The following is a 25,380-nucleotide window of genomic DNA, read 5'->3' as shown; positions in this document are numbered from 1 at the left end:
TTTCTTTCTAAAAAGATAAAATTCTAACTATTTTTCTTAAATTGGCTTGAGGCTTAGGATGTTTTTTTCTTGTAGGTAAAAGATTCTTGATGGGGTAGGGGGGAGATTCCCATCCTGTCATATGCTGAAAATAACATGGTTTGTCTAAAATGCCAGCATTTTTCTGTCTTCCAACTCCAGGAATTATAAAAATTATGAATATCAACATGTATAAAAAAGGTTGAGGTGACATATAGTCACTATATTCAAGTTACGTTTAAATACCTTTTAACACTTACCTTATCTGCACACATTGACACTTTAATGTCCTGCTGAGATATTTCATAATGTCGGATATTAAAAACATAATTACCAGCCAACTTCAAAATATCAGCTGAGATATACTCTAGTACAGCCACAATATACAGGGATACTTGATAGTCCACTTTGTACCCTAAAACTTCCTGTGGAAAAAAATAAACAATTTAATTCCCCAAAAATGGCACTGTCAAGTATCACTTAAACACTTAAAAATTTTTTCCAACATTCTTGCTTACAAAGAAACTTTCTATAAACCAAATGTCTAAAGTTCTAGGTATAATAGGATACAGAATGAGCCACTGGTCCCAGTATCGGAGCTTTTAAAAAAGACATCTAATCTAACATCTGCCTTTAGTATCAAGGAAGAAGAGATTATTGATTTAATATAGAAATCTTGGCCAGGACTTCACTGAAAACCTCTTAATTAATACTTTATCCAAAACCCATTAGACAAGTATCTGCTATCTTCAAGGACCTGTAACCAATATCCCCAAATGACAGTGGTTTGTATTGAGGGGATGATGTGTGCATATGAGGGGGGAGTTAGGGGATGTCTTGAAATTGCTACCAAGGGGGCATTCAAATCCACATACATCAAATATTCTCTATAGACCAAATAATATTCCCTAGCCTATTTTTCCAATGCACATAAAAATATCTATGATAAATATAAATTAATTTAAAAACAGTTCTGAACTCACCATAGCTTTTGACTACATATATATTTTTTTTTTTTAAGATTTTATTATATATGTGACAGAGAGCAGGACAGAGAGAGAGAGAGAGAAAGCACAAGTGGGGGAGGGGGAGAGGGAGAAGGAGAAGCAGACCCCCTGCTGAACAGCTCAAAACCAGGACCCTGAGATCATGGCCAGAGCCGAAGGCAGACACTTAGCCTACTGAGTCATCCAGGTGCCTCGACAATATATACTTGCCTAACAAGAGGTTGAGAATCAGTCAGGGGTAGTACTCAACAGAAGATACCACAAAGATGTATTATTGCTTATCGATAACTTTTAATATTATTTGAAAGGAAATCCGATTTTATCATTTATTTTTGTGCACACATTTATATATATATATATATATATACATATGTATATATGTGTATGTACAAGTACATCCAAGTACACACAAGTACATGCACATACTAACATAGACCATGCTACATAAGTACTATATAAATACACCAATATATTATTAGGTATTATTCATGACAAAGAACTTCCCAATGTTTAAAATTTTTTTTTTTACTACCTTCAATGAAGGATGGATTTTGTCCACAGGCAGTAGGAGAGGATTTCTTCGTTTTCGTTTTTCTATGGCAGATTGTGCATCAGCAATAGCCCACTTATCAATTGGATGAGGAAAGGTCTTTTGAACACGTTCCTGTTCAGATCACAGCAGTACTATTGTTAATAGAAGTGTTCATAACTTTTTCATACAAAACTAAATTTTATCATCACTAATGCTAGCAGATAATAGTGACATAACATGTTCTGATTCCTGTAATAACTAATTATTTTTAAAAAGAATCAACAGAACTCTTAAGATTCTTCCACATAATTCCCATGAGTAAAGAAAAAGGTAAAATTTAAACAGAACACTTTAAGCACAAGCATAATTAAGACAGAATGAAAACTAGGAAAAAGTAGTAACATTAGGAGAGATTAAAACCAGTATGAAATACTCACCAGTGATTTTACAATAAGGTTCCTAGGGTTAAAATTATTTACCTAGCATAAGCAGTTAACTCATTATTATAAATTATTATACAGCAGTCTCCTTTTGCTAACCTTAGAGCTTCAAATATAGAGAAGAATTTTAAAAAGAAGATGCCATGTACCTCTTAAAGGTTCAAGTAGGTGACAAAGCTCAAAATGGCTTCAGGAAACATATCTTCTGCCAAAAACAATCTAAGCCTTTTAGGTTACTATTATGGCTCTTTTAATCTAAAATTTAACCAGTGGTTGGCATGAATAATGAGAACTAATGATAGGTGAATCAAACTCCAATTTGTAGCAGGACTTCCTATTTTCTAAAATTATGTTCTCATCTTTTAGCATATTTAGCTATTGAGAAGTATGCTTTTTTTATACTTAATGTCTTAAGAGTTGAGAGTAGGGAACCAAATGCTTTAATTCCAAGAGTCCCAAAAAATCTTAAGGGCTCAATTACTCTAAATTAAGATTTTCCTTCATACTGGAAGTTGCTGCTTTATTATAGAAACAGTTTTCAAAAGAAAGGTAATGTGAACAGTAAAGTACAAAAGTAATTTTTGAAAGCTGTACTGATATGTATTTCTAAAAACCTAAAAATACTCCCATGTAACTGAGCCAAAACAAGTATTTTAGCACTAATTCACATAATTTTTAGAGGTATGTCTGTATATTAATCAAACAGTAAATATCCTTAAGATTTTTACTAGTCCTAAAAAAAAAAAAAAAAAAAAAAAAAAAAGATTTTTACTAGTCCTTTATTGAAGTAATATTTATATGCAGTAAAATGCACAGATCTTAAGTGTACAATTCAGTGTTTTGGTGAAAAATGCTTACACCTGTGTAATCATCAGTTTAATAAAGATACAGAATATTTCTATCATCTCACTCCCCCCACCTCATAGGCAACCACCATTCTGATGTCTATCACCATTAATTTTAGCTGTTTCTGAACTTCATATAAATGTATCATACCATATGTACTCTCCGAGGTCTGGCTTTTTTCATTCTCTATAATGTCTGTGACTTATAGCCATGTTATCGCACATATCAATAGTTCATTCTTTCATTTTATTACTGAGTAGTGTTCCATTTTGTAAATCAACCACAATCTGTTTATTCATTTTCTTGTTGATAGAAATTTGAATGGTTTCCAATTTTTGGTTATTATGAATAAAACTGCTTGGACATTCATACATAAGTCACATTCTGAACACATATTTTCATTTCTCTAGGTGAAATATTTAGGAGTAAAACTGCTGGGTATAGGGTAGATATACCGTATATTTAACTTTATAAGAAACTGCCAAAGAATATTCTAAAGTGGTTATACCATTTTATACTCCCACTAGCAATGTGTAAGTGCTCTAGTCATGCTACATTGTATCTGGTGTTATTAGTCTTTAATTTTGTCCCTTGAAAGCAGCGTGAAATGGTACCTCAACACGGTTTTAATTTCTATTTCCCTGTGACTTAAGAGCTTGAAAGGCACCTGGCTGGCTTAGTCAGTGGAGTATGCAATTCTTGATCTTGGGTTGTGAGTTTGAGCCCCATACTGGGTGTAGAGATTACTTTAAAAAAAAAAAAGAGCTTGAGCACTTTTTATGTGCTTATTGCTCAATATCATATCTTCTTTTTTTGAAGTGTCTGTTCAAGACTTTTGCCCATTTGGGGGAGGAAGGTGTCTTTTTATTATTGACTTGTAGGAATTAACATTTTGGATACAAATCCTATATAAGGAATATATATCACAAACATTTCTCCTGGTTTGTCACTTACACCTTTTCCATTTTCTTGTTAATTTTATTCTTTAACACTTACTGTGTTTTGAGTCCTCTGTAAAAAAAATATTTGGTTAACCCCAGGTTAAGAAGATATTCTCTGCATTCTCTTCTAAAACTTTATAGTTTCAGCTTTTATGCTTAAGACCATAATCCATCTTGAATTAATTTTTATATGAAATAGATTTCAAGGGTTTTTCCCTCATAAATTTATCCAGTTATTTTAGCACTTTTTTTGCTGAAACACTTTCTTTTCCCCATTGATTTGCCTTGGTATCTTTGTTGAAAATAAACTCAGCACATATTCCACATATGATTTCAATGGTTTCAGTTTCCATAATGATTTAGAATGATAAAGATTTAATTTAAAAATCTGTACAATGGTTCAGTGATATTTGAAATATCAAAATAGTTTTTTACCTCCACATCTTGAACAGTCCTTGGTTGAGCCATGCATAATTTATTAAGCAGCTGAAAAATCAGCTCTTCAATATAATAGAGAGATTCTTCATTAGCTGAGAGAGTGGGATGTACTTGCTCTTGAACCTTTAAAAAAAAAAGTTCTCAGTTTAAGTACAGGCAAAAATATTTATAACAAAGTCAGAGAATCATGGGGCACCTGGGTGGCTCATCATTAAGCAGCTGGCCTAGGCTCAGGTCATGATCCTGGGGTCCTGGGATCGAGCCCTGCATGGGCTCCCTGTGCTGCAGGAAGCCTGCTTCTCCCTCTTCCACTCTGCTTACTTGTGTTCCCTCTCTCGCTTTCTTTCCATCAAATAAATAAAATCTTTTTTTTTAAGATTTTATTTATTTATTTGACAGAGAGAGATCACAAATAGGCAGAGAAGCAGGCAGAGAGAGGTGGGAAAGCAGGCTCCCTGCTGAGCAGAAAGCCTGCTGCAGGGCGTGATATCAGGACCCTGAGATCATGACCTGAGCCGAAGGCAGAGGCTTAACCCACTGAGCCACCCAGGTGCCCCAAATAAATAAAATCTTTTAAAAAAAAAACAAAAAACCCTCAGAGAATCTTATTTATAATTATTAACATTTTACTGGAATAGTTATTCAAATACAGACATAAAACACAAAAAGTGGGGGAAAACCCACTTCTTAATTGTTGATCTCTGTAAACTTTCTTTAACCCACAGAGCAGAAACGAACAGAAAACTTAAGTAGTCTAAGACCGACTTTTGTAAAAACCAAAAACAAAACAAAAACCTACAGACTTTAATACAGAATATTTTTTAAATTATGCAGTTTAAAATAGCTTCTAATTTCCATTATGGCTTCCTCTTTGACATTTAGAATTTAGAAGTATATTTCTTAATTTCTGAACCTATGGTATTTTTTTAAGTTCTCCTTTTTACCAATTTCTAGAATAACTGCATTGTGATCAGAAAACATACTTTCTAGGAGTTCAATCTTTTTAACTTGTTGAGACTTGTTCATTATATAGGTCTAGATGGCGTCACCAACAAACTTAAACATTAAGAAAGAAACTAGAAGAACAACAAAATAGACAAAAAGAAAGAACAAAACGGACTTCCCAACTTATTGTGAGGCTAGGCTTGATATAAAAACTCAAAAAAAAAAAAGATGAAAATTATAAGCCATTTTTGGTCATCAGCTTAGAAATAAAAGCCTAAGTAAAATATTAACTAAATTCCATAATACATATTTAAAAAAAAATGTGACCAACCAAGTGGATTTATCCCAGGAATGTAAAGTTGATTTAATGTCAGATAATCAAGCAAAAATAATTCACCATGCTAAGAGATTAAAAAAGAAAAGTAATTATGATAATATCAATGATTTAGGGAACATCTAAAAAACTCAACATTCATTCGTAATAAAATCTCCCAGTTAATTTAGTAAAAGGATATCTATAACAAAACTACAATAAATATCATAGTCAATGGTGAAATACTAAAAGCTTTCTTTTTGATATCAGGAAAAAGGTAAGGATACTCGCTCTATCATCTCTATTCTATATTGTACTGGAGGTCTTGGATAGTGCAGTCCAGCAAGAAAAAGAAATAAAAGTGTAAGAATTAGAAAGGAAGAGATTTACAGATGATTTGACTGCCCACTACAGCAGTTAATTCTATGTGTCAATTAGTCCGGGCCACAGGGGGCTGAGACATTTGGTTAAACATTATTTCTGAGTGGGTCTATGAAGGTTTCTGGGTAAAATTAACATCTGAATTGGTAGACTGAGTAAAGCAGACTGCCCTCCCCAGTGTGAGTGGACCTGTCTGAAAGGCTGAGTAAGAAAGAATTCTTTCTCTCTGCCAGTCTTTGAGCCAGGATTATGGTCTTCTGCCTTGAACTAGGACTTGGACTAGGACTATACCACCAGCTCCCCTGAGTCTTCGACTTACTGACTGCAGATTTTGGACTCGCCTACCTTTATTAGAGAGAGACAGAAGAGAGGGAAAGGAGAGAAAGAGAGAGAGAGAAAGAGAGAGAGAGTGTGTGTGTGTGTGTGTGTGTGTGTTTCTGTTTCTTTGGAGACCCCAAACTAATACAGCATGAAGAAAAATCAAAATATTATACAGATAAATTATTTTTTTAAAAGATTTTATGTGTTTATTTGAGAGAGAGAGAATGCACGAGCAGGGGGAAGGGCAGAGGGAGAGGAAGAGACAGAATGTCAAGCAGACAGTGTTGAACATGGGTGAGGCAGGACTTAATTCCACAACCCTGAGATCATGACCTGAGCTAAAATCAAGAATCAGCCACATAACCAATATGTCCAGGCACCCCAAATTATTTTAATTCATAAAAAATAAAATTTTATTTCCGTGGAACACAAAAAGATGAAAAACAAAAATCTTAAATAGTATCATTTACAATGGAATAAAAAATGTATCATGTACTTCAGAATACATCTTAACAAAAGAAGTACATATTTAATACTGCAAATATATCAATTCTCAAACTGGTCCACAGACTTAATTAAAATCATAGTCAAAACCAAAAAGTCTGTCTGCTGAAATTGACAAGATAATTTTAAAACTTATATGGAAATGCAAAAGGCTAAGAAAATCAGGCAGTTATTCCAAGAAGTAGAAGTACTTGCTGTAATCGTTATTACAAAGCTATTACAAAGCTATTACATCTATTACAAAGCTACAGTAAGAATGTGATATTGTTATAATGACAGACAAACAGATGAATGGAAGAGAAAAGAGTCCAGAAACAAGCCCATAAATATACAGACCCTTGATTTACAACAAAGTAGTATTACAGGGTATGAGGGTGGGGTCATGGGAAGGTGGGGAAGCATATAAATAGTGAACAACTGGATACCCATACAGAAAAGAATGAAACTCAACTCCGATTCATACTCTACACAAACAACAATTCTAGCTGGATATTTTAGAACTATTACATAAAGACCTAATAAACTGGTACTATAAAACAAGATATTATCTTCACGACCTCAGGATAGGAAAGGATTTCCTAAACAAGACACAAAAATTACTATCCATAAAGGAAAGGCCTGATAAATATAACTTCAAATTAAAAATTAAAACTTAATGTTCATCAAGACCTTTAAGAAAGTGAAAAGACAAGTATGCAATGGAGAAGATATATGTGACACAAAACACAAGGGCTCGTATCCAGAACTTGGAGTTCAGCAGGAAAAAAATGATAAAAATCCCAATACAGGGGCACCTGGGTGGCTCAGTGGGTTAAGCCACTGCCTTCGGCTTAGGTCATGATCTCAAGGTCCTGGGATCAGGCCCCGCATCCGGCTCTCTGCTCAGCGGGGAGCCTGCTTCTCCCTCTCTCTCTGCCTGCCTCTCTGCCTACTTGTGATCTCTGTCTGTCAAATGAATAAATAAAATCTTAAAAAAAAAAAAATCCCAATACAGGGGCACCTGGCTGGCTCAATCAATAGAGCATGTAACTCTTGATCTCAGAGTTGTGAGTTCAAGGCCTATGTTGGGCAACAAGCCTGCTTAAAAAAGAAAAAAAAAAATCCCTATAGAAAAAAACCAAATCAGCACTTCGCAAAAGAAATTCAAATGGCGTATAAGAGCTCTAGCTCTTTGGTAATGAGAGACATGCAAATTAAACCACAATGAAAACTATTACCCATTCATCAGAGAACAAAACTAAAAAGCCTGAAAATACTAAGTGTTAGTGATTATGTAGGACAAGGAAACTCTCAACACACTGCCACTAGAGTGCAAAATGGCTCAATAATTTTATTTTTTTTTGGCTCAATCACTTTAAAAAAACTTTGCCATTATCTACTCAAGTGCAGTACCCTATAATCAATAACACTGTGAAAATTTTGTATGTTAACAGATGGCAACTAACCTATTGTGGAGATCACGTCATAAAGCATATATATATATACCTAAACCTAAGATAACACTATTATGTCAGTTATACTTCAATTTAAAAAATCAAAAACTTAAAAAAATATATATATGCATACCCTATGACCCAGCAATTCTACTGCTGGAGATATACATGTGTGTTTAGAGCTATGTAGTCCAACAGAGCGGACATTAGCCACATATGGCTACTGAGCACCTAAAATGTAGCTCTACTGGAATAAAATGGACTTTAAGTATAAAATATATGCCAGATATCAAAGATTTAGTATAAACAAGGTATGTCAAATATTTCAATGTTTATATGCATTATATGCTAAAATGATTAGGTCAAATAAAATACATTATTAAACTCAATTTCACAAGTTTCTTTTTACTTTTTTAATGTGCCTATAAGGAAATTTAAAATCACGTATGTGACTTACATTATATTTCTGTTGGACAGTATTGTTCTAGAGAAATAAGCACACGGGTTTCCTAAAAGACATGTATGCAAAGGTTCCCAAGTAACATTATTAGTGATACCTCCCAACTAGAAACTCAAATATCTACTCAGAGTGGAATAAATTGTAGCATATTCATACAATGGAATATTGGAAGAAAAATGAGTAACTATAGCGACATAAAATGTGGCTGTATCTTCGAAAGAATACTGGCAGAAAGAAGCCAGACAAGGATACATACAAAGGAATTCTGCTTCGGGGCGCCTGGGTGGCTCAGTGGGTTGAGCCTCTGCCTTCCGCTCGGGTCGTGGTCCCGGGATCCCGGGATCAAGCCCTGCGTCCGGCTCTCTGCTCAGGAGGGAGCCGGCTTCCCCCTCTCTGCCTGCCTCTCTGCCTACTTGTGATCTCTCTCTCTGTCAAATAAATAAAATCTTTAAAAAAAACAAAGGAATTCTGCTTCAAGATCAAACAAAATTAAGCTATAAAATTTAGGGACACATGTTTATTTTTTTTTAAGATTTTATTTATTTGACAGACAGAGATCACAAGTAGGCAGAGAGGCAGGCAGAGAGAGAGGAAGGGAAGCAGGCTCCCTACTGAACAGAGAGCCCAATGTGGGGCTCGATCCCAGGACCCTGAGACCAAGACCTGAGGCAAAGGCAGAGCCTTAACCCACTGAGCCACCCAGGCGCCCCTAGGGAGACATGTTTAAATGGTAAAACTATAAAAGAAAAAGCAAGGCAGGGATTACCATAAAAATGGTTACCTTCTGGAGATTTCTATTGAGAAAAATGCTATATTCCTTAAATTGTGTGTTTATATTTTATGCATTTTTGATTGCTTTACTACTTCACCATAAATAAGTTAAAAAAGTTGGAGAATCACCTAGCAAACAGAAAATGGAAGGATAAAATCACAATAAAATAAGTCAAAAGGGCCCTGCTAGTCCCCAGCTAATAAATGAAATTAAAACGTCAGATTCCTGGATACAAAAAGAATATCCTACAAGGTTAGGGTGAAGGGAAGAAGCGGGTCGTATACAACATGTATTAGATTAGTTCCAGACTTCAACCTTAACACTAGAAGCTAGAAGACAGATTTCCAACTTAGAATAAGATCCTAACAAACTATCAATCAAATGTCATGGTAAAATGAAGACATGCTTAGACATAACAGGTCAAAAGTTTTTATCTCCCATGCACCCTTTCTCATTAAGCTTTTATAGTTTGTACCACAGTAAAAACAAGAGTATAAATCAAGAGAAAAATATGGTATACAAGAAATGAAGGAATCAATACAGAAAAAAGGCTAAAGGAGTATCCAGGATAAAGTGAAGGGAAATTATGAGAGATGTACAACAGGCATAAGGTCACCAGTCCAGACTACAGAAGATCAGAAGACTCTGGGAGAAACTGTCTCAAGAAGATGAAATGGCTCAGTCGAAGAATTTGTGACTCTTTTTTTCTTTTTTTTAAAGATTTATTTATTTACTTTAGAGAGAACAGGAGAGCATGAGGAGGGGCAGAGGGAGAGGGAGAGAGAATTTAAGCCCACATGAGGGCTTGATCTCACAACCCTGATCTCATGCACCCCAAGGATGTGACTCTTGATCTCACCAGGGTCATGAGTTAGAACTCCACACTGGGTGTAGAGATTAGTAAAATAAATAAAAACCTCAAAAAAGATTAAATTGATAAGAGCATCTGATGAATCTAAGAATCTTAAGAGGATATTTAGACAACTGATAGAGAGTTTAAGCTTGAATTAGTAGGAACATAGAAAACTACACAAGAGAACAAGACTATTACTAATTCCAGTAAAAGTAAAAGGTTAAGTAGGAAAGAAAAAGTGGTGTATATGTAACAACATTTACAGTCATAATACTGTAAACTTTGAATACTAATCCAAAAAAACCTAACATATAACCATGGCATGGGGTGTGAGGCAGGAAGTATGTATGTATGATAAGGTGTGTATGGTGGGAAGGAGGAAATATAATGTGTATTAAAGAATATTAGGGTGCCTGGGTAGCTCAGTCAGTTAAGCACTGACAATGGATTTCAGCCCAGGTCATTTTCTCAGGGTTGTGAGATCGAGCCCTCCTTGGGCTCCACACTCAGTGTGGAGTCTGCTTGAGATTCTCTGTCTCTCTGTCTGTCCCTCCTCCTGCTTGTGCATGCTCTCCAAAATAAATAAAATCTTAAAAAAAAAATTTTTTTTTAAATCCTTACCTTCCATTAACAGATAATGGCCAAAAAGAAAAACCAAGAAACAGCAATTTTTTTCACAACACAAGTGAATGAATCACTTTGGAAAGTTATAAGTGACTGTTTCTGGAAAGCAGAAAATTTTGTGACTGGGAGGAGGTACTGCTATTTTTCTTATAAACCTCATAAAGTTAGTTATCTTTTTATTTGCAGGAATAATTTTGATAAAATACACTAACTTATAAAGAAACATAATATGAACTAGGGAAGTGCGGAAAAAGGATACATAAAACTAGAGATAACAAATACTACCTTTTTAAGGACTTTGGGAAAGAAGAGTTTAAGTAAAGGAGTTAGATATTTATAAAGGACCAATACCAAAAAGCCAGGCTTTATAATATTTCTTTACAAATTCAAGATTTGGGGGAAGTAAATATTTTCTCTTACATCTTACACTTCTTTAACATGACAAAAAGAAACATAATTACATCTTACCATATATTTCTATTAGATCAATAGAATTAAGAGGCTTCTTTTTTAATAAAAAGAAAAGCATTTACATTGAAGTTTAGCAAGGGCATTCATAAGGCTATTTCTTAAAACATCCTCCATAAAAGCCAAGTGCCCTACTCAGTGAAAGTGATTGTGCATGAGAATTAAGATAATGTCTAACTGGGATGGATTTTTTTTCTGTGATTATGATTTTGGTAAGTAACCTGCAAAGCAACTTTAACATTGAGCATCAAAATTTCTTATGCCAAACTTCTTAAAGTAACTGCAAATATGAAGTCATAAAATATATATATATAATGTTAAAATCCCACACATAAATACTAATAGGACAACAAGTTGATAAAGATAACCATACTTTGTGGTTGCAGTGTTTACTATCTCAGCACCCTATGAGACAGTAAACAAAATTACCACACCAGAACTTACCCATCATAGTTTTCTGAAAGACTACTCAGAAAAAGAGCAATTAAAATAATTTTCAGTCTTTAAAAGTAGATTAACAAGTCAGACCTGTATTTTAGTTACACCATATTTTCAAATTGCCAGAAGGTATTTCCTTATACATACTATAAAAAAGAATAGTCGTGATATTATATATAGATCCATGTATAAACACAAATAAAAATATTAAACTTTACATTTAAATGTTAATTACATTAAATTAACATTATCTTAATTTTAAAAAAAAGAAAGAAAATGAAAAAAGCAGCCATAAACCAGAAGAAAATCTCCGTAGAACATATATCTGATAAAGGATTTGTATTGAGATATATACAGAATTTTCAAAACTTAACAATTCAAAACAAACAACTCAATAAAAATGGGCAAAAGACTTGAACAAACACTTCACCAAAGAAAATACATGCACAGTAAATAGCACGAAAAATGCTCAACATTATTAATCAATGGGGAAAAGCAAATTAAATCCATAAACATTCACCTCCTATCTGATCCAGCGACTCTTTGATAATTACCCAAGAAAAAAGGAAATGTATGTCCATAAAAAGACTTGTACACAAATATTCACAGCAGTGTTATTTGTAATAGCCAAGATATGAAAATCAAACGTACATTAATAAAGAGATAAATAATGGTATGGTAATATCCACACAATAGAATACTATCAAACAATAAAAAGGAGTGAACTATTAATATATGAAACAAAATGGAGGAATTGCAAAATAATTATGCTGAGTCAAAGAAGCCAGAAAAATAAAAAGAGTATATATTGTATGATTCCATTAATACAAAACTCTAGAAAATGCAATCTATAGAAATGAAAAGCAGATCAATAATTGCTTCGGTACAAGAAATGGGGAGGGAGAATTAAAGAGTCAGAGTCAAGAGAAAATTATGTGCTGAAGGATATATTCAATATTTTAATTGTGATGGATTCACTGAAATATACACACATAAAAACTTATCAAACTGTATTACTTTAAGAGGCACCTGGGTGGCTCAGTGGGTTAAAGCCTCTGCCTTGGGCTCAGGTCATGATCCCAGGGTCCTGGGATATAGCTAGTCTTGCATCAGGCTCCCTGCTCAGCAGGAGGCCTGCTTCTAACTCTCCCACTCCCCCAGTTTGTGTTCCCTCTCTCACTATCTCTCTGACAAATAAATAAATAAAATATTAAAAAGAAAAAAAAAGAATCTCACTCTACTTAGCTTAATATTATACAAGGGTTTACCATAAAATAATCAAAACATGTAGAGAAGACTATTAATGGAGGCTAAAATTTTTGTCATTAAAATTTTCTTCTAGTGGAATGAAATGGCACATGATCTGTAAGTGCATTCCCATACAGGCAGGCCATTAGCCTGTAAAGCCAAGAAAGTGCAGGCTAAATCAATGGTTTCCAACTTGTTCCAATGGCAAAGCATTTGGAAGTCACAGTGCTCCTAGCAGAATATGAAAATATTAATAGACTAATATTACACCACAGAAAGCAGAAGTAATATTAGTAAAAATGACTATAAAGGTGAAAACTACAAGCACATATCTGTAAGAGAAAACAAAAAATATCATAACTCCTTTTCCTGTAAAACCTCTCTATCTCTTGTTCAATTGTTTTACTTTCTTCCATTACTCATTAGTAAGCAAACAGCAGCAGTCACCACATCACAGACTTAAGAAAAACTTATGAGTGAAAAATAAAATTGAAATTGAAAAAAATTAATATTGGCTTTTTCCCCCTGTGAACTAGGAAAAGATCACTAATCTAAATATGCTTTATTCAAAGTTTAAGGCTCCCTGGGCTAAGTACCCACTTCCTTCAGCATACTACCAAAACTACCACATGTACTCTTTCTTAAAGAACATCTGCTACAGGATCGCCTGGATGGCTCAGTTGGTTAAGCATCTGTCTTCAGCTTTGGTCATGATCCCAGGGTCCTGGGATGAGTCCTGTATCAGGCTCCCTGCTCAGCGGAGAGTCTGCTTCTGCCTCTACCCCTTCCACGCTGTTCATGATCTCTCTCTCTCTCAAATAAATAAAACCATTAAAAAAAGAAGAAGAAATACTAAAAGGCAACAATACCTTACTTCACTCAAGAGAAAAAATTCAAAGCAAGTTTTCACACCTTAACTATTTTTCTATCTTACAATTAGAATTCAGAAGTGAGATGGCTGGCATGTGACATGTATTAACACATTCATTTGACTTTGTCTCAAATAAGATAAATATGATGAGGCTGGTTGGCTTGACAATTAAAACTAACTTTACCAATTTAGTTATGTGGTGGATATTTTACATTAAATTAATGAGTGTTGGAGGCAGAATTCTGAAGTGGCCCCTAGGATTCCTACCCCTTGATGTACATGCTCTGTGTACTCCTCTTGAGTGTGGGCAGGAATTGTGAATATGATGGGATATCACTCCTATGATCAAGTTACCATCTAAGGCAAAAGTGACAAAGGTCCCTAATCAGTTGACTTGGTGTTAACAGAAAGATTATCATCCTAGGTAGGCCTGACCCAAATTAGGTAAGTCCTTTAAAAGTAGATCTAGAAGTATGAAATAAGAAACAGCTGCAGATGCATTCCTGTTGGCCTTGAAAAAGCAAACTGACATATTATAGGGAAGGTCACGTGGCAAGGAATGGCAGCAGCCTTCTAGGAACTGAGGGTCTCAGACCTACATCTGTAAGGAAATGAATTCTGCTAATAACTACATGAGTCTGGAAGAGGACCCCAAGCCTCAGATGAGACTGCAACCCCAGATATAACCTTGACTAAGACCCTACGTAGAGAACCCAGCTAAACTGTGCCTAGACTTTTAATTTACAGAAATTGTGAGACAATAAATTTATGTTGTACTAAGCCCCTAAGCTTGTAATAGTTTGTTAAACAGCAACAGAAAATGAATACAATGAACTAGATATACAGCTCCAAGAATTCAATGAAAATATGTTTAAATAACATATATGGTAAAATACACTTAACCAACTGAGCCACCCAGGCGCCCCCACCATTGATCCAGCCCTGAGTTGGGTTCTCTGCTCATCAGGGAGTCTGCTTCTCCCTCGGACCCTCCCCCTTCTTGTTCTCTCTCTCACTGTCTCTCTCTCAAATAAATAAAATCTTTAAAAAAAATAAAAATAAAAGACTGATAGAACTATTTTATTTTAAAACATCAGTATTTAGGGGCTGCCTGGGTGGCTCAGTGGGTTAAGCCTCTGCCTTCAGCTCGGGTCATGATCTCGGGGTCCTGGGATCGAGTCCCACATCGGGCTCTCTGCTAGGCAGGGAGCCTGCTTCCTCCTCTCTCTCTCTACTTGTGATCTCTCTCTCTGTCAAATAAATAAAATCTTTAAAAAAAATAAATAAATAAAACATCAGTATTTAGAACACATACAAAATTATACCTTCTGCAACTATTTGAACTTGAACAATTTTAACAATTAGAAACTTATTTTGGGACACATAGCAAAAAAAAAACCAAAAAACTAAAAAAAAAAAACCAACAACAACAACAAAGCTCTAATTTAGGAGAAAGAATCAAGACTCAATGTTGATGAGATTTGAACCTGCTGTGAGAAGGAAGGGAAGGGTGATGGATGATCAGGTTTCTGCCTTGAAAACTGAGTGTTATCACTTACACTAGAGGTTTTGGACAATGATAATAAGCTTGGATTGGGTTATGTTGTGAACATCTACAGAGGAATGCCCAGGAAGCAGGGGATATAGTGGTTTTAAATAGGCTCCAAGAGGAGTCTTCTTCAAGATGATGTTTTTCTGAAGACTTAAAGAAGGTACGAGGACCAGTCATGTTTTTAATCTGCAGGAAGGTTGTTATAGGCAGAAGAAACAGCAAGTACAAAAGCTCTGAGATTAGAATATGTCTACACATTAGAATGTGTCTGTGAGTACAAGGAAGCCACTATAGGGAAGGAACAGAGCAAAAAAGGGAGAGAAGTATATGAAGTCAGAGATGTAAAGGCAATAGACAGCATCAAAGTGTAGTAACCCATTGAGAGGACTTATTAGACTTTTATTCTGAGAAGCAATAAGAGTTCTGAACAATGGAATGACAAGATTTCACTTATCTCTGCCACGTTGAGAAAAGACTGAGCAGGGCAAGGGCAGAAGAGAGACCAGTTACAGGCTATTTTAACATTCCAGGAGATTGGTGATGGCTTGGTCCCAGGTGGTAGAAGTGGAAGAGTATGAAATGGTGGTTGAGTATAGATAGCTACAGTTTTTAAAGTAGAGCTAAACAATTTGCTGACAGATTACACAAATTAGGAAAGGCAGGATTCAAGAATAACTCCAGATTTTTATCTGGAGCAACTAGAAGGATGCAGAAGCTGGCCATTTACTGATAAAGGACACACTACAAAAGCAGCAGGTTTTGGGGGGGAAGAGAAGGAGCTCAGCATTGGTTGAGATGTGGAAGTATCAAGAAAGGAGTTGATTACCCAACCTCAGGAGAGAGTTCTGAGCCAGAAATAAAATTATGGAAATCATCAGATATAGATGACATGCGAAGCCATGAGGCTGGATGGGATCTACAAATTACTGTAAATAAAAACACAAGTCCAAAAACTAAGCAATGAGGAGGGCAAGATAATGTAGTTTGGGAAGAGGAGGAGGACTCGACAAAGGAGAGGACTGAAAAGTAATAGCCAGAGGGAGAAAACCTGCAGAGGTTGGTGTCCTGGAAGCCAAACAAGGAAAGGATTTCAAGAAAGAGGAGGAGTTCGACTGCCAAATGCAGCTAATGGGTAGGTTAAGAAAGAATTAGAAAGTGCTATGTAAGTAAGAGACAATGTTTGAGTTTACAAAGTGATTTAAAGAAGAAAACAGGGAGAATGAAATCTTTATTTGCAAGAGACAATACTAGTGCTCACATCTAGATCTTGATGTTATTTTGTGTTGCTTCATTTCTACACATTAAAATGAAGGCTTTCTACTATCATATGTTCTCACGTAAAAGAAGATAAGAGTTTTAGGTTGTTAATTTTTAACGTGACTACATGAGATTAATGCTAAATCCATTAGCTCCATTAAAATTCCTTCCTGATTCAAACATGCAGGCTAACAGACAATATAATCAAACTACTGTTCCCCTGAAAGAGAGGCCATGGTTAATATAAAAGACATACACTTGATTTATGTCAAGTGGTAACACAGGTAATGCTTTGCATAGTCAGCATAAAACACTTTAATGGAATATTATTGCTCCATATATACCATACCAAAATTAAACTGAAAATAGGGGACAGTTACTAAATCATAGCTGACAGGGAGCTAAATGCAGCAAGTTAAAATGCATTCCTAATGCTCATCCAGTTCTGGCTGAACCCCTTGGGTCAGAGTTTGGGTCATTATTAGTTTGGAATAATTCCAAGTGACTCCCTGGAGTTCTACTGTTTTAATCAGTGGCTTTAGGAAATCCAGAACAGGCCTGACGTCACAAAAAAATCATAGGATATCCTATTCATTTCTAGCTTTCAGCTGGAGTGATATTTTAAAAAAGCAATTTTGATCAAGTTAATCTAATTATTTTGTTACATAAATAACACTACAGGGCTCCTACTCTCAAATACCAACCAGCTTTTTCTTCTCACTTGGTCTTAGTTCTTTAAAACAATTCACCTTTCTACCTTTCCCTCAACCTCAAATCCTTTCTGCCCACTTTCTTTGTCCTGTTAATTCCTACTGATCTTGCAGATAATTGTTCTTTATTGTCTGCCCTTCTCAGGCCTCTCCCACACAGACATTTAGATTGGAAGCTTTAAGAGAACAGAGGCCTTACTACACAACCTCAGTATCAACAGTAGTACAGGACACCCCTGAGGCACTCAATAAATATTTGAATATATCCTCCAGAACTCAGCACAAACGTTACCTCCCTAGAGAAGCCCTCCGTTTCCCTCTTATGTCAGTGACACCAATTTTATTTTCTCAAAGCTCCCTATACTTTTCTTGTAGGCCTGAGAAAGATACAGAGCAGTCTTCTAAAATGGCTCCGAGAGAGAGTAACAAAGGCAGAAACACCAGAATCTTTCAGCGTTCACAAAAGCATTTCTAAACCAAAACCTCCTACCTTTTTCTTCCTTGCCATAGACTGCTATTTAATTAACTAGACATTGTCTCGTATCTCTTATATTTTAGACAGATACCTAAGAGCAAACAGTAATGTTTGGGGTGAGGAGTTCATATTTAACCTGAATTAAAGTCAGGAACAATCCACTTCTATCTAACTCTCTATGACACTTTTAACTACAGAGAGAAAGGCAACAGACATTTTCTTTTCCACATTTAGCGTGGTGAAGAACACCCAAAAGAAAAGGCATCTACAAGGGAAACAACACAGACGAAAAACGTCTAATAAAATTATTTAAAGGCATGTCTTCCATACGTAGAATGCTAACACTGATTTTTTCAGCATAAAATCAATAGCGCATACCAAAGTACCAAAGGCATTTCAAAGACACAGGTAATAAGTTGCATTTACAAGTATATCCCACACTCTTTTTTCTCCCGAGTAATATGATAGCTTCAGCGTTCTTGGGGAGTAGTGGTGAGGGCATTTATGTTTCTGGGTCTTTTAGGGAAGATACATAATTCAGCAGTAATGTTAACAATCCATGTATTATCCATTAGTAATGTTATTTCCCTCAGCTTGACCCTTTGTAGTTCTTTATGTATTTAAATGCTATACCCGTAGTTTTAAAAGTTAAAAAACAACAACAAAAAGTTAAAGAACAAAAACAAAACAAAAAGTTAAAAAACACATTTCTATTTCCAAAATTATTTTTCCATAAATCTATTTTTCAATGTTTGTGTTTTTATGTAGTGAAACAAATATTTAATGTTGGCTTAAAAAATCCCCTGTGGTTTCAGGGTTAACAATGGTTGATTTCACCAAGTAATCTGATTTTCATAAAAATTAGCCAAAACTTGAAAATAAGCAAAAGACATTACTAGGTATCTTTCAGTACAATGCTGTGCTCAAACCTCTGAATACTGTCTATTGACTGAGCTATTTTACAAATCTGTGAGATTAACATTGAGATTTTTATCTGGTACAGATGCAAATAATTTCAAATCAGTGGAAAATACAATCCAAAACTTACTGTTCATGTTCCTATAGGATATTAACTAATTTTGCATCTAACCCAACAATCCTAATATTTCTTTATTAAATTGTCTATAAATACCTACCTCCTAAAATTTTCATATGAAGTAGCTTTAACATTAACTTATGAGTTCCCCTATTAGGTAATAAGTTGAATCAAAATCACTGATATACATTCATATATATTTGCATGAGTCGTGATTTTACCTTTCAGAAAAGTATACTTTAAGTTTCAGAGGTTCCATCAAGATGCCCAAGTAGAATCTGATAGAGCCAATTAAACTATACTGTTCTTTTCACACACACACATACAGATATTACTTACATAACTCTAAGCTCCTAATTGCTAACTATCTCATTTATATAAACCCACACCAAAAGGTTTAGAATGTTCAGTGTAGATGGTAAACAGTTAAGGGCATGGCTTTTATTCATCTTTATTTCATCTTAGTTCCAGCATGGTGCCAGGTACCTAAAATGTGTTCAATAAATATTAATATCAATTAAACTTCAATTAAAAAAACACAGGGATAAATGTAGAGGAAAAAAGAGAAAAAAGTTAAAAGTTAAGTATTCCACATGTTCAATGAAGAAAAAGCCAACTGGAGAAGAATCCTAGTAGACCAATACTACCACTACAACTAATCCTAGTAGTCTGTAACTATCTGTTAGCTGGAGGAAGGAAGCAAGCCAAATTCTTAAGTAAAGACAGAACCTTCCTTGAAATGGCAGGATTTCTCATTGTACAAAGGTATGGCTGGCAGGTACATACCGGAATGTAACACATCCTACCAATGAAGAGTGAACCTTGAGTTCCTCCTGAGCAGTAACTCTTAGCAGGCACCATAAACCTGCATGTTGCAATACCACAAATACCCAAATGCCACAAAACTGGACATAATCCAGTTATTATTAACACCAAAAATTTTCCAAAAAATTTCATAGGAATATAATCTCGATTCTGTAATAATAGTAAATTAATGAATTAAATGGAAATTGCTTTTTGAATTGAGTTCACCACAAAAGACCAAATTTTCTTAGATGTATTTATTCCATAAGCAAAGGATCTATGAGAACTGTACAAGACAGTACAGATCTACAAGACACCCGAACTCCAGGTAAACAAGAACATCATATAAAGGCAAATTAACAGTCTCAAAGCAATGGACTAGGTACTTGTTCTGGCTTTGTTTCCACCCTAACCTGAAGAAGTAAATCTGTCTCTGTTCATGCAGGATTATTAGGGTCAAAGCTACCTATGGAATAAATTATGCAACACATGCTCAAATGCTATTTGCTACCAGAAAGGACCAGTAGGTAGATACCTGCATCCCACTGCCAAAAATACATGCCTACCTGATAACTGCACTCACCTTCTGCTGAGTGCAATTACTCACAAAAGAATCAATAACTATCTGAGCATATATCCCTCTTTTCAACTCCAGGCAGAGTTCATTATCACTACTCGGCACACTTGCGGTTCTTTTTCCCTCCTTGTAGAATCAGGCTGCCCAAGGAAGTAAAGTCAATTAACTTCAACACCTAGTATACCAGTGAAATGCTAACTGCCCCCTAGTTACCTCCATCACCAAGTTCTCAAAAAAAGACGTGACTTGGTGTTTGGCCCAAGGAAGGCAGTATCTCCTTGTAAGAATTATGAAAACGATGGAAAATCTGAAACTCCAAATGCATGAGGAAAATGTTCTCACCTTTAAAATATACTTCTTCATTTGCAGAAATTTGTTATTTGAAGATTTATTTTCCAAGTGCAGTCTTTCAAATTACTGTTTATTTTTTTATTTAAAATTTATTGTTATTTTGCACAAAATGCAGACAGTACTAACCCCCTGCATCAATGGCAATGGAAGCCTATGTTCAGCAGGCACGATGCCTAATCCTGCAGTCTTTAAATTTGTCTTGACCTTACAAAAAGGTTTATTATAAAAATGATAGTACGATTATTACCTAAATTCACAAACGGAGATCACATCACCTACAAGAGAGATACACCCAGGGTATACACCCAAACTTGACAGGTTATTTTATGAGATGCACCTTTTTTGCCCCCCTTAAAATGATTCCAAGGTCTAAACTGCACCCAGTGAAGAAACACCAAATTTTCCAGGCGAAATCTCTTGTAAACGGATAGGACACCTTTCGCAGGAAGTGAGGGAAGCACTTTAAATTTCCCTCAAGAATTGTAAAAGGAGTATTAGGGCCCACTGACATTTCACACGTGAAACACAACCATGTTACAAAAAAGCACCGCCTCGTGAGTGGACACCCTTGACAAGCAAACTGCCTAGGGGAACACCCCCAAAGAACCTGATTAAAGGTAATTACCGGGCCTGGAAATGAACTTTTGTTTTAGAAACTATGTAAACACCAGCGAGACTTTCTCTTGCCCTAATCCAGCCTGAGGACAACAAATTGGCCAACGGCGGAAGTTGCCTGACGAAATGACTGCAACATGAAATCCATTTTTATGATCATAACAAAACCTTCCTTCCGGGGCCAGGCAAAAACTTGAGAAAACGTCCTTTTGGATGCAACAGGCAATTCTGAACCCCTCACACCCAGCCACTGAGCAAGAGCTCGGCCCGCAGGACCCGAGCACTGGGAGGACGTGCTAGAAGCTCGCAGGGGCCGGAGCCAGGCAACCCCCAACTCCCCCGCCCCCACCCCCCCCCCCAGCCAGCCGCCGGGCTCAGCAGACGCTCCGCGGCCGCCCCGGCACCTCCCTCGGCCCCAGCGGCCGCCCGGGCACCGGCACTGACCTTCCGCAGGGCCGAGACCAGCAGTCCCCGCCATTTCGGACTGTTCTCTTCGCTGAAGAACTCGTACGGCTGCGGAGCCTGCTGCATGGCCCCGGCGGCAGCGCCTCCGCATCAGGGGCGGCCCGCGGACGGAGCCGGGCCGGGCGGGTGGCCTGACAGGCAGGGCGCGGGCCGCCTCGCCTAGCCGGCCGCCGCCGCCGCCGCCGCCGCCGCCACCTCCCGCCCGGGCCGCAGCTACAGCCGAGGCGGCTCGGGGGCGGCGCCGGCGGGTGGGCGGGGGCTCCGGGGGCGGTTTCCTCGGCCCGGGCGGCCTCTCGCGCAGCGTAGGCAAAGGAAGCGCGGCGGCCGGAGAGTCCGGGCGACCCCCCAGCTGCGACCGAGGCGGCGGCCTCCTGTCCCGGCGGCGCTGGCCCGCTTCTTGGGGGGCTCCTCCTCCTTTGTCTGAGTTCGCAACCGCGCGGGGTACGGCTGACCTCGCCCTTGCCCCAACTCCCGCTACGGCCGCGGCTGGCGGAGAGCGGCGGCGGTAGCTTGTCTCTTCATTGCCTCATCCCCGCCCTCCCAACAGGCAACGCCGCCCGGCCCGCCCGAGTCACCTCTGGAGGGCTCTGGGGACCGAGCGGGCGTGCGCGTTGGGAGAGCAAGCCACACTCTAGCGCGCAGAGCGCTAGCCGCCGCTCCCGCCCCCGTAGCAGCCGCGCACAGCGCCCCGGGGCCGCAGTCCAGCTCCCGGCTCCAGCAGTCACCGCTCGGCCCGCCCCCTGGGCCCGGCGCTCATTATCCTGGGTCGCCAGAGAAGCCCCGAACGGAGCATGCGCGCCGAGGAGCTTGGCAGAGGCGCCGGCGGGTCGCTGGGTTGCAGAGGCGCGGGGGCAGGCGCTGGGAGTTGGACTGTGTTGGGGACTTCCTGGGGACCTGTTCCAGACAGACCACCCAAATGACTGTGTTTTACACAAACGCTTCCTTCACTCGACCTTCCCAAGACGATCCTGATTCGGTGCCACTCTGAGCCCCACTACTGCAGTCATGAGAAGCAGTTCAGGATGGGGAGGGAAAGGGGCATTCGGCCGGACTCGATGCTTGACGTGTGCTCTCCACAGCTGTTGGGTATATAGGAGGTAGTTAACTATTTCATCAAGTGATGTTTTGAGGAGTTAGGGATGTGAGACGTGGAAAGCCCTCAGCACACAGTGGGGTCAGCCACCAGGAGCAAGGAAGGGAAAGGAAGAGCACGGTGAAAAAACAACTGTACCTCTCATCAGTAACTCAACAATTGCCCTTTCCCAAAACACACACCAATTTGTCATTTGGCAAAATCAGAATGACAGAGCTGGAAAACTCATTTTTCTAACCCAAGTATTCACTGAATCACGAATTTTTCTAATAAAGTCACGTCCACATTCCCATGTACTTGGGATAAAAAGATAGTGAAATGCTTTTATTTCTCCAATTACTTTTCAGTCAATGATGGCAAAGACTTTGGCTTATACAAACTGTCTTTACTATCTCTTCTCTTCCAGAACTCCAGCTGTATACTACTAGGCTGTCAAACTACTAGACTGTGCTTGTATTATAGAGGGAAGTTGTTAGTGGAAGTTTTATTCTTGGCCAAGGATATTGGAAACCACCTCTAAGCCAAGTCTGGCCTGAAGACACATTCTGTTTATCTAGATCTATATTTAAATTTTAAAATTGTTAACATTTTAAAATCAAGAGATTTTTATATAAAAATGGATTTCCATTCTCTTGACAAAAATCTCACAACACTGGGCCCGGCTGCATTCCTGCAAAGGAATAATCAGCAGGCAGTGGGTAGTGGCTGCCCTCTTTAGAAAAGTATGCCATCCCATTTCCAGTTGGCTATACTCCCTACCTGGCACTCTCCACCCTTTTACGTAACCTGCCTAGTCTCTACAGGCTTCTGAGTTGTGATCTCTAAGCTAGGCAAACAGAAATGTGATCTACGTGCATGTGGGGGATAATCCAAGAATGACACCCGTAAAAATCCCAACGAGACAAATGGGCCATCCAGAATAAAATGTTGGATCCATACCCCACACTCCACACTAGGATGAACTGCAGAAGTGTCAAAGACTTAAATGTAAAAAATTAAAACCATAAAATAATTTGTAACTTCAGAATACGAAAGACCTTTCTACTATGAAATAAAATGTAGAAGATTGAAAACCTATTTTTAAAAATGAACAGAAAAAAGATCACAAGGTAAGCCAAGAGGCAGGTGACAAATCGAAAAAAATATTTGCAACTCATTTCTAAATACTTGGTTTCCTTAATATCTAAAAGGGTTCCTACAGGGGCACCTGGGTCACTCAGAAAGTTAAAAATGACTCTTGATCTCAGTTCAGGTCTCAATCTCAGATCATGAGTTCAAGCCTCGTGTAGGGTTCCATGTGGGGCCTACTTCAAATAAATAAATAAATAAATAGTTCCTACAAATTAGTAAGACCAAAACTTGAGGGGGAAAATGGATAAAATATATGAAAAAACAGTTCACAGAAAAGGAAATATAAATGTCTCTTAAATATATTGAACATGGGGACACCTGGGTGGCTCAGTCGGTTAGGTGTCTGCCTTTAGCTCAGGTCATGATCCCAGGGTCCTGGGATTGAGACCCACGTGGGGCTCCTTGCTGAGGGGGGAGCCTGCTTCACCTTCTCCCTCTCCCTTGCCTGTTGCTCCCCTTGCTTATGCTCTCCTTCTCTCTCTGTCAAAGAAATCTTTTTAAAAAATTTCTAACCCCATTATAAACACTTGCTTAAAGTGTTAAAAAAATGGACATATTGGGGGTGCCTGCCTGGCTGTCAGTAGAGGCTGAGACTCTTGATCTCAAGGTTGTGAGTTTGAGTCCCATGTTGGTGTAGAGATTACTTAAATATAAAATCTTTTTTAAAAAATGTAAGTATTGGGGCGCCTGGGTGGCTCAGTGGGTTAAGCCTCTGCCTTCGGCTCAGGTCATGATCCCAGGGTCCTGGGATCGAGCCCCGCATCGGGCTCTCTGCTCAGCAGCGAGCCTGCTTCCCTTCCTCTCTCTCTCTCTGCCTGCCTCTCTGCCTACTTCTGATCTCTATCAAATAAATAAATAAAATCTTAAAAAAAAAAAAAATGTAAGTATTGGGGGTGCAAGGGTGGCTCAGTGAGTTAAGCGTCTGCCTCTGGCTCAGGTCATTCCCAGGGTCCTGGGATCAAGCTCCACCAGCAGGAAGCTCTCTGCTCAGCAGGGAGCCTGTTTTTCCCTTTCCCACTGCCCCTCCCCCTGCTCTCTCTCTCAAATAAATAAAATCTTTTTAAATTAAAAAAAAAAAATGGAAGTATTAAACACATACAATACTTGATCATAAATCTGAGTTAAAATTAATATGTTATATTAATAATTTGATAAATAGTAATTTTATCTTTTTAGAACTTAGAATGGCTTTGGGGAGATAACTTGAATAATCTAAGCACATCTCAAATTTTCAAAGGCAGAGATAACGTACCACTAATATTCTCCCACTGAAAGGCATTTTCAAGAAGGACTTACTCAACATTTCTCCCATTTACTCTCTCCTACTTCCTCAATTTATTTAAAGCTTCAAGTGTTGCCAGTCAGAAGCAAACCAAAGCAATGCCACCGGAAACAATATATGTCATTGTCACTCACTTTCATGGTTTGTTGTTGTAGCTAACACTGGTCCTGTTACAGTCC

General features: G+C 37.8%; 1 protein-coding gene across 2 annotated transcripts in view; it reads right to left on the bottom strand.

Moving 5' to 3' along the window:
* The window catches only part of SOS2 (SOS Ras/Rho guanine nucleotide exchange factor 2), a 78,429-nt gene extending 56,563 nt beyond the window's left edge, over nt 1-21,866 (bottom strand). For both annotated transcript variants that reach the window (XM_032871166.1, XM_032871167.1), the window contains exons 1-4: nt 21,675-21,866; nt 4,220-4,345; nt 1,558-1,689; nt 279-443 (exon numbers count right to left, since the gene is read on the bottom strand). In XM_032871166.1, the coding sequence (XP_032727057.1) occupies nt 279-443; nt 1,558-1,689; nt 4,220-4,345; nt 21,675-21,761 (510 nt within the window). In that variant the 5' untranslated portion in view covers nt 21,762-21,866. The remainder of the gene's footprint in view (nt 1-278; nt 444-1,557; nt 1,690-4,219; nt 4,346-21,674) is intronic.
* Between the last annotated feature and the right edge of the window lie 3,514 nt (nt 21,867-25,380).

This window comes from Lontra canadensis, unplaced genomic scaffold (assembly GCF_010015895.1).
Source record: "Lontra canadensis isolate GAN:19392208 unplaced genomic scaffold, GSC_riverotter_1.0 scaffold42, whole genome shotgun sequence".
In the NCBI taxonomy this organism is placed as follows: domain Eukaryota; kingdom Metazoa; phylum Chordata; class Mammalia; order Carnivora; family Mustelidae; genus Lontra; species Lontra canadensis.
Note: the sequence above shows the minus strand (reverse complement) of the source record. Positions and strands in the feature narration are given on the sequence as shown.